The following is an 18,567-nucleotide window of genomic DNA, read 5'->3' as shown; positions in this document are numbered from 1 at the left end:
CTAAAGCCGATCTGAATGCTTTTTTTTTTTTGGGTAATGAAGTGGCAAGACTGCATTTGGGATATGCGGTCAGGTTATATGGTCTAGCTCGGTGGTCCCCAACCTTTTGCAGCTCGCGGACCACTGACTCTACAGACTGTGTGATGTCATAATGCCAGAACCCGCCCACTCTCCCATCGCAAGTCTGAGCCTGCGATTCGTATGGGATTCTTACCAGAGACGCAAACCACCACTAGCCTCGGTGCTCTGGCCGCCCAGACTGTGGGGTTGAGGGCCTCCGCTCTAGTTCACAAAAAGTATCTTAAAATTTGACTACAGAGAAGGGGCAACAAATAAAACTTGGCAGAGGCATTTGAGGGGTTCTGCTAAAGCATTTGAGGAGTTCTGCTATCGGGAAGATAAGCTGAAGTTCTGCTACCTTGAGGGGATGGTGTGAATATGGTTGCCTTATAAAAAAATAAATAAATATATTATGTATGTATGGTCCATATAGAGAATTTGCTGCAAAGTTGCATTAAACACCTGATAAACCTATAGCTGGGGAACTAAAGGGTTGTAAGTAAAGACTGGTGGAGGGTCTCGGTCAAGCAGGTAAGTATGCTTTCTTCAAAGGCCTACACTAATCTTGGATGAAAGGCAAGAAATATCATGCACCTGCTACTGGTCTAGATATTTGATGTAATCAAGATCCTTATGCAGGTGGACATTCAAGTATATTCAACCTTGTCTGTGCAGCAGAAGACTGGGCAAAAAGACTGTCTTCTGCAAAAAAGCCATTGAAATATGGTCTCCCACTAGGGAGATGACCACTGTGACTGAAAATGAGGGAAAATTTCAAGTTCTTGCTGGAAGAGGTATACAAGGGATTTTTTTTTATTCAGCTGATTAAATGATGGATTTCCTTGCTTAAAATTGGAGACAAATTGAATAGGACATGGTTGTCAAAACTTTACCAATTCCCTGCTCAAAACAAAAACATTTTGGTTTAAATGAGCACATTGACAACTTATTCTCTAGGTAAGCCCAAAAATTCTTGTAGTTTAGCAGGGTGTCAATCCAGCTCATTACAGCTGACTGGTATATCCATGAAAACCAATAAAGGCAAAGACAGGTCCTTACTGCATACAACAAATCCATGTTTGTTGCATCCATCTTAAGCTTTACTTTAAGGTTTGTTTGGACTGTTCCATGATCTGTGTTGTGCATAAAATTCATGTCTGCACCTTATTTCTTTTCTAGATGTTTTTGAATGTAGAGTTGCTCCTAAATTGTAATTGGTCAGGATCTTGTACCACTTGATTTATTTCTTACTGAAAAAACTTTACAACAGTTACTGACTTGAGTTGCTGTAGATGGGTTTGTTTCTAACTGGTTCTCCAGCCTGGCACAGTCTACATGAACAAAGAGACATTGAGGTTTTTCTTCTGCTCATGTAGGACTTGGCAGCTAATCTTTACCATGCATGTTCCATGCTGAGGTTAGAGTAAGTGCTGAAAGCATTCCAGATTGTACTGTAAATCCTGTGTGCTTCTGCCAAATATTTGGCAAAGCAGGACAACCCCCCCCCCCCCCCCGCGCTTTGGATTTTCACTTCAGACATTTAGGAGAATGGTTTGTAGTGTAATATTCCTGTAGTCTTATTTTCAAATAAGATCCAGTTTTTGAATGCACTAGATATTTTGTTGTCTTTACCAGCATGTGGAAAGGATGAATATGCCAAAGTCGGTTCAAAATCTGAGCCATGACTTGCATGGTACTTAGCAACTGACCTGGGGACTGGTTTTCTAGTTCCATTTAGGCCTTTATTTATTTTTTGTGGCTAATACGCACACATGTGCAGTGAGATCAGCAATTTTTCTACACGGTACAAGATCGGGTGACGCAGGAAGTAGAGAGATGTTGGTGCCTCTTCTGCTCTGGGCCGAAGACAGATACTGGGACGATGCAGAACCCAATGAAAGAAACCGGTTCTGGTTTATTTTTATATACAATGTGTTCAGTAAGGCTGCTGTCATGGCAAGCAACAGTGTTTTAGTATAGTTGTCGGAGTTGCTTTCTACCTTCCTTAAACTCAGCCAGTAAATATGTAAAACATGATGCCATCAATCTGTAGCCCTTGTTCCTAAAAAATGGTGGTTGCTACATGATAAAGTTAAAACTTTTTAAAAGTGTAGTGGTTTGGCCAAATGCCAAACAAAGCAATGCAATGTGCTCTACTTGCACCAGCCTCAGGACTCTTGTGCTGATGCAGATTAACAAAGCTTGCTGAGTTTTATGTGCAAAAGCCTCATGGAGTTTCCATTTAATTGTTGAGATACCTCTGAGAACAAGCTTTTTGCACCATTTGTGAGAAACAAGTGGATCTTCACTGCCTGCAGGGTGTAACTGCACACTGAATTTTATTAGGAATGAGGCCAGCTGCCTTGGGTGAAGTGCAGTTGAACAGGGCACACAATGATGCACGTTATATTCTAAGTAGATCCCCTATAATAGACTACTTTTAAATCTGTTTAAAATGGTAAAATTCATCCCATAACAAACCTTTTAATGGTGTACTTCTATGTGTATATAGATTCTGATCGTTAAAACTAACTTCTATTCAATACCTGCCAAAGCAACTGTGTCTTTTGTACTATTTGCTTATGTGCAGGTCATGTTTATGCTCTGTGCAAAACTTTGTACACAGTTTTCAGTACATACACTGTTTAGAGAAGTTTCAGGGCACAGCATGTTGCTTGTGTGTGTGGCCCTGTGCTGTGTTCATAACTCATAACTTTGCCTGTAGGAGTGTTCCAAGTTAAAGCATCCACTTTGTTTTCCTCTTGTGCACTTTTTTTTTTTTTGTGCACTTTTTTTTTGGGGGGGGGGGGGGGTGTTAAATTCATAGTCAAAGTTTACTCCAACTGCCTCAAAAGTGAAGGGGAAAAAAAAAATTAGAGTTCCCCTAACAATGTTTGGTACAAAATGCCCTCCCCTCCCAAGGTTACATGGGGCAGTAGAAAAAAAAAAAATCAACATTTCTGGGTATGTTGAAGACAAACCTGACTGGAGTGGTGAGCGGAAGGCTACCTTCAGTCTGCTTCCTAACTGTTCCTTCGACCAGCTGGAGGCAAGGTAGTATTAGCAATATTGCCAATTTTCTTGGCAGTTGAGTAAATGATGGGAATTGTGTAAATGTATGTCATTTGTAGATTTATTTGTCAGGCTTAAGTAAATAAACTTGTTTACCACAATATTAGACTAGCTTGTAAACCTTTCCTGAAATAGCAGAAGTATTAACAATATACCTGTTTGTAATATTTGTTGTGTTTTTTTATAGGTTTATGCAAAGATTTTGAATCGTGAGCAAATGGCATTATCTGGGTGTCCAGAAGCCTTTTTACACCCTTACTACCAGGTATGTTGAAGTATACATGGTAAAAGTATACTCGTATGATAATAAAATCCACTGGAATGGGCAGAATTAACTATTGTTTGCCTACCTATTGTCACAACCAAAAAAACTGATCGATGGGTAATGTTAATGCCAGTTGCAGCCTGTCACATAATGTCATAATTGCACCCAAATTTCAATTGTGTGTTTTTGTTGTGTTTTGATATCAAAAATCTCTTCAGAATCTGGATTTGTTTGACCAAAAGCCTTTAGTATTGCTTGTAATCTAAAACATTTTGGCTAGTCAAATTGTAAAATGTCAATTGTACAACCGTATGTTTGATTTGGAACCCTCTTGGAAGATATGTACACATCTTCACTAAGCTTTCTTCTGTTGGAATGTGTAGTTTGCATTGTAATACAATTAATTTATTTTTGCTTGGAAGACAACATTTATGCATAACAATTTTTTATTATCTAAAATGTAAGGCTAAATTCAAGATGTGATCTGTACAGGAATGAAATGTCTAAGGTGCGCATTCAATAGCAAAGTGAGCACAAACAATGTTACAGGTTGAATGAGGGAGTATGCAGAGGGGCTTGAGCAGGCTTTAGGGTGATCACTTATTACTAGACTTTCTGTACAGATAAAGTAGTGGCAGGCACTTTCTTGCTTTCGTGAGCCCAGCTTTTGTTAGAATTAAAATCTATGTATAAATGGCGGCAGTATGTAAACATGGTTGCACCTTATTGGCTTCTAACGCTTACTGTATAGTAACAATTCATAAAATGTGTGTTTCATATAGGAGCTGCATAAAGTACCGTATTTTCCGGTGTATAAGGCGACTGGGCGTATAAGACGACCCCCCACTCTAACCAATCATTTGGGGGTCGTGTTATATGCCCAGTATTGTACTGTTCCTTCTGCTTGTCAGATCTCACTATTGTGTGAAAACTGAGAGGCAGAAAGAACAGTACAGTACTAGTTCTAAGTAATGAATGGGCCGTTCCTTTAATGAATGGGCGTGTTCCAGTGGAGAGCCAATCCAGGCTCTCCAGTGGAGAGCCAATCCAGGCTCTCCATCCAGTGGAGAGCCAATCCAGGCTCTCGTCCTGCTTTTCAGCTTACACAAGTCCTGCTGTGAAGCAACGCGAGCCTGCCCAGGAGGACTCGTGTAAGCTGAAAAGCAGGAAGACAGAAGGAGGCACAGGAGGACTGGCAGGGACGCCAGACCAGAGAGGGGACTCGCGAGGACACCGGGCGCTGCAGGTAAGTACTGGTACCCGGCGTACAAGAGGACCCCTGACTTTGTCATAGATTTTTCGGGGTTAAAAAGTCATCTTGTACGCCGGAATATACGGTATATAACCTAAAACTCAATGTGTGTGGAGCAGCAATGGGCTCTTGTAAGGATAGTGATACTGATCCCACACCCACTTACCCTTTTTGCCAGACTTTAAAGACACAAATATTGTGTACTGTACCTAAGTTTATATGTAGCCTCAATTTCTAGGTGCCTGGCTTGTGAGCATGAGCAGTTTATGGGTTCGAGGAAGGATTCTATGTTTTTTGATGGTACATGGTTACCTTACTGTCTGTCAGATAAAGTGGCAAGTTGTAAAGATTAGCCTTTACTTTGTCCAGAGCTGATAAAGGCTGTGGGTGTTCTGTGGCACTGCTGTGCCGTCACACAAAGCTGCATACAGTAGCCAGATGTCCCTCTGCTGCCCTAAAGGAGTTGTTGGTAAGAAGGTGAATCAAATTAGGTCAAAGACAAGATTTTATTCACCTTTCCTTTATATTTTGGGCATCTTGAAAAGTTTGTAAGGTTTTCATGCATAAACATTGACTAATTTTGTGTTGAAATATGCACTTAAGACACCCCCTTTGATTTTCTCTAAAATCTGAGCATTGTTTTTCTTTGCAGTCACAACTTGGGAAGTCCAGCCTAGCTGTCCCTTTCCAAGCTGACTCTTCAATAAAAATGGAAGGAACATTTGGCAGGATTTTTTTTTTTGTTCCTGGAAAATGTACTGAGTTCTATGATTTCTCAGAAAATGGGAGGATTTACAACTCGGTTCAGTTCTTGTGCAATGAGTTTACAATCTTGACTTGGATTCTTCACAGCTTTTAAGTATTAGTCAGCTTTTCATACAAGAAATTGGGCAATATTTTAGCTTCTTAATTCAGTGTTTTTTTTATGCATTTCAGCTTGGATTTGGTAATAGAATATGAACTGTAATGGAACTGCATATTTCAGCTTACTTACGATATGACTTACTGATGTTGCATTTGAATATAGCTATGCAAGAAGTTTGCAAATAATGGTCTAATACAACCATAACTAGGATTAGTTTATCAAGGAGTAAAAGAAGAATTTTTTTTCTTTCCTAGACATTAGAAATCTGTTTGACTAGATTTAGGTTTTTGGAAGATTTAAACTTTCCGTTACTCATTGTACAATTCTTTATACGGTGCTGTTTTTATTTATTTGTAATGAATTGCATTGTGTACAGCCTTGCAACATAGCCATGCCCCCCCCCCCCAACCTTTAATTTCCTGCTAGTTGAAGAGAGCCTGATTTATACTGCTGAAGAGTTTGTTTGCCCCTTTTGCCTGCTTCAGTTTTGATCTTTCGTCCTTTGGATCAGTCCTACACAGAGAGATGAAGAAACTTTTGACTATCTGGTACTTAAGTAGAAAATCCTAACAAAAAGCATTAGCATAACGGTAAACTGCCATTCTGTTTGAATGTATGTATAGAAATACTTTAGGACTTGGTCAAAAGGTGGTTGAGCCCCAAAGTGTTGCTGTTGGATTTCTTAGTCGTTGCAATGGGATTTTAAAATTTGTCTTCTCAAAGCACCTTTTAGGCCTTATAGAAGAGGCTCCTATAAAACTACTTTCTCCTAACAGGGTAGTTGCAAACATTTTGTTTTTATCAAAATTTCAGTATATTCAAAGAAGTTTGTGTTGACAGGAAGGACTCAAGCATAATACTTCTATCTGTGTGGGGCCTAGTACATTCAAGCAGATCTGCTGGTTTTGTGCACTCAATCTAATACAGGTAGTTCCCGGGTTACATACGAGATAGTTTAAGTTGAATTTGTATGCAAGTTGGAACCGGTACATCATTTTAATAAATGCAATTAGGACAGATGTTTGTCCCAACATATTAGGCAATGCAGTGTCGGTTACTGTAGAAACTTCTCACTGTGAGGTAATCCCAAAGCAAAAAAAAAAACTTCATGGAGCCTAGACTAACTTGTGGAGCAAGCTGTGCTTTGATATGCAAAAAGAAACACCTGTAGAGTTTGTCTTGGTCATTATGTCCAAATCAGTCACATGCACATGTGTACGATATTTGATTTTTTTCATTGTATTTATTTTGTATTGAAAAAGTGAATTTTTTTACACAACATAATACTGCAAACTATACACAGTGGGGGTCTATTTATAAAGCGGTGATTTGAATATTCACGGAACATGCAGACCTGGAAGATTCTCAAACAGGCAAACTGTGTGAATGTTGCACACACTTTATAAACGGACCCCTATGCATGCTTTTATCTAAGATTTATGATCAGTCTGAATTATGTTTTGCTGCAGACTCTTTAGAGCAGGATGTTTTTCTTGTCTGATCACTAAATGATTAAAAAGTAAAAATGTGGCCAGTGTTACAGCCCTTGAGCAGTAAAGGAAGAGTAAGATCTTAAAATCAGGATGCCTGTTAAAATACCAAAAGGTGAAAAAACCTTGGCAAATTGATGATGGGGATTCTGGGGGTTTATGCAGACAAACAATCATTTACCTGGCTGTATGCCCCTCCCCCCCTTTCTCCAGCTCAATGGGGAAGCTTTATTTTGTGCTTTCAAACTATCAGGGTAACTTCTTTCCTTTGCTTCACTCACACAACCTCTGAGCAGTGCGTCTGTGAGCTGATGTTCAGAAGTTGAAAAATATAAACTTTTGCTAAATCACATACAACAGTTCAAAAAGTGACTGTAAGAATTGTCAAATATGTTTTCTAGAGATAAACTACTCGGCAGTCTGGTAGTAAAAAAAAAAAAATCGACGTTCAGCAGGTGCCAAGGCAATTTTCCCTTACAGACAGAATCATGACTGCAACTAATGGAGGAAAAATGTTGGTATAATGCTATTGTCTTTGGACTGGGGGGACCTGTCTAAACCCTGATCTTAATACTCAAACTCCTTTTGAGATTATGTGCAATACCAGTTGAGCCAGGTCTTGCTTTGACACTGTAGACATGACATGTTTTTATTGCTTTTCATTGTGCTAGTTAAATTCTCCATTGGAAAAAAGGCAGAAAGTTAGAGGGTAACTTGGCAAAGGGTGGAATCTTAAATCTGTCAATTACCATAAAAAGCGGAAGGAAATCCATCCCTTTTTAGGGGAAAGTCATGGAACTACAATGGCTATCTTTGGTGCTTTTGTAGATGAAATAAATTCAAAAGACTGATGTAAAAGCTGTAGGCATTTGTACATTTTGTCTAGAATAGAAGTTGAGGCAAATATGTAAAAAACTTGGTGCAAAAAATGTGAATATCTGAACTGACTTCCACTTTCTTGATATTGGATCCCCTGTATACATCATGCAGTTTGTCTCCTACTGGGGTCATGCTCAGTATAAGTTTTACACACGTACTTATGGCACATATAAAGACTAAGAATGAGGTTCGAGTTCAACTGTTGCAGGAATTTGTTTTTTCCTTTTAAATTGTACACCCTACATTACTAAATCCAGCCAGCATCCAAAGGAAAAGAACATGGTTTCCCCATGGTTATAGGGGGTGAGGAGGTGCTTAAGGTTGAAGTGATAACTGGTGGGTCTCATTTCTGGTCTCAGTGGCCATGCTATACATAACTAAACAGGCGGGGGGTTGTGGATTGGGTTGAGTTCTCTTTAGGTGATTCTAATGCACCTTCTTGCATTTACAACCAGCTCTACAAACTGGGTAACAGAGTTGGTGGAGTAATTCAGTCCCTTGATCTGTGATTTGGTGCAATGAGGATACATTTTTGTCAGTCTGACTGCAGATGTTGCTCCTCCTGTGTACTCACTGTTGCACTGTGAAGACACAAAAAAGGTTGAGCACTGAACTCCTCAGTCTGTCAATGGCTGATAAATCTAAAACTATGGTATTCTTACAAGAGGACACTGTGTGTCATCATAGAATGGGCACTAGAGAATGGATAATGCTTTTAGGAACACCATAACTTGGCCTAGTATCTCTATCCTAGAGCCTCTGCACTAGGCAGTATTTGTCCAGTGAGCTCATTTATGCTTCAATGCCTGCTGAACGATTTGCATTAAGGAGAGAAGACTGGGTCCTTTTGATTTTAATTCTAATAAAAAAAAAGGGGGGGGGTTATGGATTAACTGTCACATCCCAGAGTCCAAAATGCTACAGTTCGAGGAAGTGTTGATAAAATAACTTTTTCCTGCATATCTGGATGTTGGCAGTTTAACCTTTGACCTAAATCTCCACTGTTATGATGCCTGAAAAAGGTGCCTCAATGGCCAAACTTGTCTTCCTGTAGCACACTCTTAACCATGAAATTTCAGACTACATATGGTCTGGGTTTGATGTGCACAGAGGTTGACAATGTAAGTATAGACCACTAGTCTGAGTTTACTTACATAGGATGCTATAAAAAAAAATCCAGCTACATAGGTTTTTCTAAATTATCATAAATCATTCCAATATTTTTTTGTAATATAAAATTAGGCATAGTAATTATATTTATATTGTTTTTAGATACTATTCTGACATTGGATGATTTCTCCCAAATGTGAAATCTATATTTGCCTATTGTGGAAATTGCTATTCTGGAATGATTGTTTTGTGGTTTTAAAGGTGATTTTGAAGTAATATTAATTTGTATAACATATATACTGTACATCTACCATGTTCAGTTGTGTCAATATTAAAAACTAAGAAGCTAATGTCCTACCAAAGTAATGCCACTAATCTACATTAAGGTTAAATTTGGGGGATGCCAATTAACCGGTTACCTTATCTGTGTTTGCATGTGGGAAGAAACTTTCCATTTGGGGCCAAATTCTATAACATTCATTTCTTGCCCTACTGAAATTAATTCCTGAGCAGTAATTTAAGGAAATATATGGAGCTAGTTGGCAATAAAATCCTGGTATGTTTTAATCCTACACTTTATCAAAACCTAAAGTTTGACTGGGCCTACCCTTAACTTTTCTTTGAGTGTTTAGCCCACCTGAAAAGTCCACAAATAGTTTAATTGAAGTGGGAAGGTGTGTGGTCAGCAATTCCCAACTTCCTAAATTGACACCAGGGAGTTGCATCGTGAATATAACAGTTGCTTTTAAACAGACTTTCTCACAGTTATTAAAAGCTAGATGGGGATATAATGTGAAGGTTTACTTTTTAATTTCTGGTTATATTGATCTTGACTTGTTCTATGTTGTTTTGATAGGTACTAGGTAGCGGTAAATTGATTGGCAGCAGATCTAATCCAACTTAATTTTGTGCTTGATTGTCCAATTTGGTTGAAACCTAAAAAATATTTAAAGCATTGCACATGTTTGCTTGTCTGTGCTTTGTGCAAGTAGCCTGTAGGCCTAAATCGGACATTTCGTTTATGTAAACCCTAACCATATACTTACCACATTTTATCCCTGTTTGGTCTGTTAAACACAAAATTAAAAAGCATTTGGTTATAACTACAAAAAGTCTGTTTTGCTAGAAATCTTGGGAGCTAATACCTTGCATTCTGTTTAAATAAAACTTGGTAGGGGGATGTAAACTTGTTTAGAGACATATAAAATTGGCATGTACTTTATCTGTTTAGTTTTTAATTGCAAGTATTTTTTTTCCAGGATAATGTAGAGCAGACCGGAAATCGTTCACAAAGAGGCTTGATGGAAACTGGCTATGCATCAAAACGTGCGTCCATAAATCCAGGTGTGTTAAGGAAAATGAAATGCTGTTTTTTATATTTCTTTATAGCTATAGATTTTATTACCTTGGTGGCTTTTTAGATCTTAGGACTCAAGTCCCCTTTGCCTCTGTTTGACTGTGACATTCTGCCGGGGTTCAAGTAGACAAAGGTTCAGTGAATCCTCTTTGGCGAACTCAAATTTAGCAGCTTGGAGTATATTTGCATCACAAATATACTTTACAATTCTTAAACTCTTTCACAAACACTGCATACAACTTTAACTTTCATTGACAGTCTTGGTTACACCATAACGTTACAGCACAATTGGTTGTGAAACATTCACTTTTCATACAATTAAGTTTTCCTAACTGTTGGCAGCACAATCCAGTTCATTGCATTGTTAAAAATTGGTTTAGTGTGTTAATTTTTTCTTCTTTACTTCCTATGCTGACCATCAGACAGAAATTTTTTTAAAAATTGCTAAGCTTGTTCTTGTTGCTAATGCATCAAGCATCCTTCAGTTAAGACATGAGTCTGGAGATGATACAGGAGTGTAAGACTGGGTCTATATGAACAGTTAAAGCATATAATTGCTTCTACTGTATTTTTAAAAGCATTTTAAAGCTTGCCTCCTAAAACTGCCTCTGATGTGTTTTGCTTCAAATTTATGCAAGTGTTTAGGTTTTACTTTTAACACATAATACCTCTTACTCAATATTTGAAAGGGTAAATATACCTATTAATAAATGATATAAGAATTTAATGTTTTTATGTGTGAAATGAGCTTCCAGATTCCAAAGTCCTGCTAAAAACACTTGTAAAAGCCTCTATTGTTTTTAGTGGAAGCTTTATTAATAGGTGTTAAAACACCTATAAATGTGTAAATATAGATATAAACTCCTACATGACATAAATGGAGGGGTTTTTGTGCAATTTGCATTTGTGTGTTTAAGCAATATATTTAAAACTCGACAAGCAGCATTATCTTAAACTCTCAAATGTGCCTCAAAGAAAACTCCCTGGTGTAGACTAGGCCAATGGAATGCATAGGGATTTCAAACATGGGCCTTAAAATGCTCAGACTAAATTCTGGGAAATGGACTTATTCTACACAGACTAATACTGGGCAGGAGCAAGACGTTTTCGAAGGAGTGAAGTTGGGAAAACTAAGTAGAAAATCCTTGTGTGGAGTAAGCATTTAAACTACACCTAAATTAAATGTAGTGTTAGTATATTGTATACTGTCGGCATGGCATAAATGGACCTCCAGCTGTGAGGCACAGATAAAGGGTTAAAATTAAGAGGGGCAGTTTTCATCTTTCAAAAAGATGAATGGGGCAGTTTGCATGACTTGCAGAAGAAATTTTTTGCTTAACACAGCTCTTTCTTGCAGCCTCTTGTAACTCTTTAATGACCAAGACAAACTCTGAAGTTTCTATTTGCATTTCAAAGCACAGCTTGCTCCAGTAGTTAATGAAAGTCTAGGCTCTATAATTTTTTTTTTTTTTTTATCAACTTAGTGGGGCTTTTATACAGTAACTGACACCACACTGCCTAATATGTTGAGACTAACATCTGTCCTAATTTCATCTATTACAATAATGTACCTGTTACGACTTGCATACAAATTCAACTTAAGAACAAACCTACAGTCCATCATATCTCATCTCATATCTAACCCGGGGACTACATATATATAACTAACAATCCTCCTAAATGATATTTTGTGCATTACTGTTGCCCCCCAGTGGACACCAGTGTGCTTTATGTGAAGTGTGTAGCAAACTAATGTCTCTATCTCCAACATCAGAAGTTTGTGGTGTGACCTAAATACAAACAATGGTACTATATCCACATGCAACTGATTTTTTTTTTTTTTCTAATCACCATTTAAAGGGCATACTTTTTTTATGGTATACTAAAATATTTATGGTAGTGTTTGATGCACTTTGTGTTACCCAACCCCTAGTAACAAAGAAAAACATTTTGAGATGGCCATGTTCTTCATAAAACACTGAAAATAAGGTGTTCAAAAATGCAGGTGAAGCTTTTTATTACACTTGTTTTTACTGTATTGTCATAGATTTATTTATTGTGTATTAGTGTTTTTCAACAAAGACCAAGTCAAAAGGCAGAAGCATTGTATGAAAATTAAGTTTATTGATTTCATAGGAATTAAGATATCAGCAGCTAGTCCAGCTGATCAAATGCACTGAAGCATTTGCTAAAAAATTAGGTTGGACTTGAACCTTTGCAGCTTGGCATTATACCATGTTTAACGGGATAGTTTGCCACTTTGTAACGGCTAGGAAGAAACACTGTGCCATCTGCTGGTGCATGTGTGCAAGGGAACGCCACTTCAATTTTTCAGAATTTTATAAAGAAATGTTAAATACTGCTACCTAAAGTAAGTTGTCATGGTCATAATATTCCATTCATTTTTATTAAGCAAAAGTTGTAATTGGTCTAATGTTGCAGTAATCATTGTAGGAAAAATTAAGGGTTTGTTTTGGCACACATTAGGCGTTTTCTAGAAAAAAAAATGGCTAACAGTTTGTTTTGGTGCACAACTTTAGGAAGCTGGCCTCTAATTATAATCTCAAGGGTGAATTAAAAGCAATTTCTAATGAAATTAATCAGTAGTCAAGTCTCCAGGTCAAATGTAATTTTCTGGTTTATGAATACAACTACTCCCCAGGACAAGTTGTGTTTTCAAAACTTTACCAAGCATGCTTTTATTGAATATATCTGGTAGTCCTAATCCCAGTAAACCCTTGATTTCTTTTTATAATCTGACCACTGTTCCATTGAGGAGTTGTAACTCCTCAATGCTCCCTGTGGAACTGCTTTACATGTTTACCACCACTAGCTCAAGCACAGCACCAAAAGGAGAAACAAGCAGAACCTGCCTAAATTATCTCAATCCCTCCTTCATGGACTGATATATCCTACTGACTGGTCAGGAGCCTTAAGTGTGCTCCAAGAACTTTGTAATATTTAGTCAATTTTTTGGAACAAAATACCATTCTCAACACCTACTAGATAATCTGTATCCTAGATATCTGTGAAGTGATACTTTTTGCAGTTTTTGAATCTGGTAGCCAACTAGTTTTTAAACTATTAAAAAAAAAAAAAAAAAAAAAAGTCTTTCCTAATGGCAAACATGTTAATATGCCTGCTTTTTATTAGCTGCAAAACCTTTGTGCACCCTCTGTAATGGAATTCTCAAATTTTAGCACCATTCTCGGAGCTGCTGTTTTTACTGACAACTGCAGTATAAAGAGCAAAGCTGTGGAAGGGATCCTGCCATTTCCCATAATTATAGGAGGGTGGCTACAAATCCAGTTATCAAATGCCAGGTTTGAGACTAGTAGTGACCAGTCTCCATTGCATAAAGACTCTGCTCACATGTTCAGGAGTTGTGTGTTTGGGAGTTCCTCTAAACTCTTTTCTGTCTGATACAAGATCTCCGTAAACTCACCTTTGAGATTGTTTAACGTGTCTCTTAAATAAATGTAGTTTAAAGGTTCAGATTTTTTCCCCCCACAAACTGTAAGTAACCTTTAAATAGAAAACTTCCTAAAAGTAAGCTGGGTCACTATAGTTGAAGCGAGTGGTAGGGGCTCCCAGAAATCGAAAGCCAGCCATGGTTGAGCGCCCTAATAAGTTTGCAAAGTTATGTACAGGTGGCAAACTCTAGCAGCCTTAGATGTTAGTGTTACCCCTAGCAGCCGGTAGAGCAGCCAATCCAGTAGGGGTAGGGAAGGTAATGCAGGAAGAGGTTTGGTAACTTGTTATAGAGGATTCTATGATCAGGAGGACTGATAGACTACTTTTTTGCCTGGATCGCTTTAACCAAATGTTTTGCTGTCTCCCTGGTGCCAAGGTTTGGCATGTGGTGGACCTGGTGGACAAACTACTGGAAGGGGCTGGGCAGGACCCGGCTTCCTAGGAGGAACCAGTCATGGGATATATGGAAGATTTAGGATCCCTACATTAACTGGTCTTCATGTGAAAGGAAGGACCTCAAAGTTTATATTCCCTGGAATATTGCCTGTGCCATGCGCAACACGAGAAAGTCAGCGGGAGCCTAGACAGCTAAATGCATGGCTTAAATCCTGGTGTGAAAGGGTTTAGGTTCTCGGCACACAAGGCTGACTTTTCATTTGGGTACAACCTATATACCAGAGAGGGTTTGCACCTAAATGGAAGAGTGTCTGCTTTGCTAGGCGAGAGATTTATGGGAATGGTGGAGGAATATTTAATGTAGAAGAGAGTGGGTGGGACAGGCCAAAAAGATGGCAGAAAGGTCAGTCATCATTGGGGATAGTTTAGGTGAAGTTTATAGATCAATATATAGGCACAGGCACCCCTTGGGTGGTATTACTGAATCCTGGCTTACTTCTTCATATGACTGGGCTGTTAACAGATCTGGCTATACTTTTTTCAGAAAGACTAAACTAAAAGGTGGTGGTGTCTGTATGAGTGGTGATCTAAAAGTGAATGTGAAATAATAAATGATGGGTGGAAATGCATAATACAGTTAGTCTGCTACAGGCCCCCAGTGCTTAAAAAGAAATAGAGAATCAACTGCTTGCACAGATAGAAAGGGCTGCACAGGCTGGGACAGTTGTAGTGATCAGTGTGTATTTTTTTTTTCTTTTAATTTGGGTAATGGCACTACAGGTACAGCAAAAGGGCAGGAATTTATGAATTTAATACATTATTTTTTGGTACAGTTTTTTTGGCAAATATATTGAATTGTTAAAACATACAATTTGCATATAAACACAAGAAAAGAAGGTATTACACTTCAGTTAAACAGTCTGACCAAGGGTACAGGGTAGGGACCATGGTATCAGTGACAACCACAATATCTGAAACATAGGTTCCAGCTGTAAAATACAAAAGCTAAAACCACAAGATAGATCATTACATCATGGCTTAGGTAGAACATTTACATTTCACATTATGGTAGTTTTAAGAAGCCCCAACTTGAAATGATGCTCTGCTGCATTTATTTTTTTTTAAAATATATTTTATATAAAAACCTAGCTAGCTGTGACCATAATTTAATTCAATGTAAGTTGTAAACGGGAAAGAAAAAACATGACTTGGGACTGAGGGAAAATTGTCCTCAAAGAACACAGAGCAGAAATGGGAACAAAGGAATTGTCCAAAGAATGATTATTACTTATAGGGTTTGATCGTGCCAGACATTAGGCTTCTAGTCCCAATATGTAAAAAAAAAAAAAAAAAAAAGATTGTGGTATTTAGAATAGGATATGGAAAACTGTAGTGTATATATACAGTAGTACCGCAGTATAAGTCCACTTTGGAATAAGTCTAACTTGGTATAAGTCCTGTTTGGACACGAAAAATTTTGCTTGGTATACAACCTTTTTTGCTAGAACTTGTATGGGTCATAACATTGTGCGCTACCCTTATTTACTTCTCTCAAGACAAAGCCACTACTGCCCACGAGCGTCAGTACACCAGTTGCTACCATTCAGTGAATAACACGCACTACACTCTAGGAATTACATACAATCTCCTCCTCCCTTCTCAGCACCATCCTAGTAGCCACTCGACTCTTCTCAGTAAGGTAAAGCAAGGTTAAATTTTCAGTTATTTCATCTAATTTCTTTTATATTTATGTATTTTAGTATTAGGCAGTGTTTAAACTATTTCATACAGCCCCATCAATGTGTAATATGCCAATAACAATAGGATTTTTTAATGGGAATGGATTAATCATTTTCCTTTTATTCCTTTGGGAAAAAGTTGATTGGTATGGCATAAGTCCTGTTTGGTCGTGCAGGGGTATAACAAGCTTATCCGGGGGGGATAGATTAGAAACACTTGCATAGCCTAAATGCTTACCAAAGGCAGCATTTGGTCCCCGGCCTGTTCATCCAAGTATATAGAGGGTGATCATGATGGTAACTGGTTAGAAGGAATATATGGATGCCAATATGTAGTAAGGTGTGGAATAATGCAAATATACAATTTACCCAGATCTGCCACTGAACCCCCGTTTCGTTTTCTGCTCTACCTACATTTGTGAAACAAATCACTAAAGTTGTGAACAGTGATTGGACTCCTTGAATAGCACAATTTTACAGGCTTCTGTATTTATAATTGTCTTTGTGTGTGGCGTGGCCAAGCCGATGAGCAGATAGGCAGCACGGATACACTGCTCCAGCTACTTAATATTGCAGGCTAAACTGGCTGTTACTGCTGCTTCTCTGCTCACATGGGCAGAAAACACGTGGGAACAATGTGGGATCCCACTAGCACACCTGGCGGGTCCTGGTCACAGAAGATCGGGCAGTTTTCCCCTGCCACACCGCAGCAAGATTTCAGGAGCAAGGGGGGGCAAGATGGTGCCCGCGCCTCCACATGAGCACTCTTTCCCCTGAGCATGGAGCTGCAGTAACAGAGCAGGGAGAGCTGGAGCATTCCACCCTGCTCAGCACCCATGGAGGAGACATGGATGTCCCATCTGTGTCCTTGCAGGACTCCCCTCCTCATCAGGAATGCATTCCAGGGAGATCCCAGGACTTGGTAATGGCTGAGGATTCTTAGGTGAGCCCACAGCATTCTGTTTTTCCCCTTCCACTTCTGACAAGCCTTCCCAAGTTTCTCAAAGCCCTGCTTAGATTCAGCATTCTCCACAATGTGGAGATCCCTACTTGCACAGTATCCCTACTATAGATTATTTTGGAAATTTTAAGAGCTTAGTTGATACTTTCTGCTCTGAAATTGCCACACTCAACGTGATGATGCGTCGAAGAGGCAGATAAAGCAACCAATGATCTTAGGGTGAATGTCACCAATCACACCTCCATTTTAAAATAGCACTCCGCTTTATTGGAGCAGATATTCTTACACGGGATGATTTGGAGAATGGAAGTCGCAATAATGTGCGTATTGGAGGCCTACTGGAATCAGATGAAACCAAAGATCTCTTTGCAGCAGCCTTGGCCATTCTTAGTGCTGTGCTAGATAGGCCAAAAGGCACACCCTTGGAAATTGATCGAATCCATGGCCCAGAATCGCCAGATCCCAGATGCCCGAGGGATGTAATTTGTCGCCTCTACATTCTTACAAAGTGAAGGATGGTATTATGAAATCGGCTCTAACAGGGAGACATCCTCCAGTGATGCCCAGGTTATACTACTCCAGGATCTCATGCTGCACATTGGCTCAACGGAGATCATTGAAGCCATTATTGGAGGTTCTACATGCTCAAATATTTGCTACCGCTGTGGATTTCCCTTACAAATTATTGCATTTAAAGATGGATGATTGGCCATGCTGAGAACATGCTGACCATCCTGATACCCTGGACACCTTTAACCTTTCAGAGATTGATATTCCAGATTGGCCATCGCCAATTACAAAAGTACTCAACCTACCAGAGAATCCGTGGCAACTTTCCACTAAAATGTTCTCAAGGGTGTACCCCGACTAGGAATGCTCGCCGCTGATTGCCTCAAGATGGGTGAGATCGGAAACGGTTTTCCCTGTTTGCCACTTATGCAAATTCCTGAACCTTGTTGTTAACCTAATATTGAGCAAAGCTCACAAGCTACCTTACCTATTTTATTAGGTGATCTTACACAAATGGGGAACATTGACCTGGTTCTTTGATATTAAGTTTTACTTTACTGAAGTGCACTTATTGTATCTGCCCATGTTTACCATTCGTTTTTACCTGTTAACTGTGTTTTACGTGATTCATGTTTCCTAGGGCCTTCCTTACTCTGGCAGGGGTGTCGAACTCAAATACACAGAGGGCCGAAATTAAAAACTTAGACCAAGTCAGGGCCAACTTGAAATTTATTGAAAAAATTGAGGAAGTTTACTACTTCATCCATAACTAACAAAAACAAACCCCTGTACACTTTAGGGTTGAAAAGACTAATTTCCTAAACTATCTATGCAGGCTTTGTGGTGTTCGTCCTCTCTCATCACAAGTTTCTGACACTAAATATTACACTATCCAGTCTCTACTGAATTGAAACAAACACATTGCCCCTGGTATTTGGGGACCATGTGATCATTGCCTAGGCTGTCACATGATGGGTGTACAGGAATAATTTCTATGTATTGAAAATTATAATGTGTGGTGGTTAACCTGGGCATGCCAGATGTAGATCATTTTCGGAATTCTTTGGTGGGGCCAAAAAAGGACCTTGAGGGCCAGCTTTGGCCCGCGGGCCAGAGTTTGGCACCCCTTCTCTTTGG

The 18,567-nt window shown here is 38.9% G+C and overlaps 1 protein-coding gene across 5 annotated transcripts in view; it reads left to right on the top strand.

Annotated features, from left to right (window-relative positions):
* Positions 1-18,567, top strand: part of GRB10 (growth factor receptor bound protein 10) — a 97,840-nt gene that overhangs the window by 17,783 nt on the left and 61,490 nt on the right. For all 5 annotated transcript variants that reach the window (XM_072412116.1, XM_072412118.1, XM_072412117.1 and 2 more), the window contains exons 2-3: positions 3,320-3,397; positions 10,253-10,337. In XM_072412116.1, coding sequence (XP_072268217.1) covers positions 3,350-3,397; positions 10,253-10,337 — 133 coding nt within the window. In that variant the 5' untranslated portion in view covers positions 3,320-3,349. The remainder of the gene's footprint in view (positions 1-3,319; positions 3,398-10,252; positions 10,338-18,567) is intronic.

This window comes from Pyxicephalus adspersus, chromosome 5 (assembly GCF_032062135.1).
Source record: "Pyxicephalus adspersus chromosome 5, UCB_Pads_2.0, whole genome shotgun sequence".
In the NCBI taxonomy this organism is placed as follows: Eukaryota; Metazoa; Chordata; class Amphibia; order Anura; family Pyxicephalidae; genus Pyxicephalus; species Pyxicephalus adspersus.
Note: the sequence above shows the minus strand (reverse complement) of the source record. Positions and strands in the feature narration are given on the sequence as shown.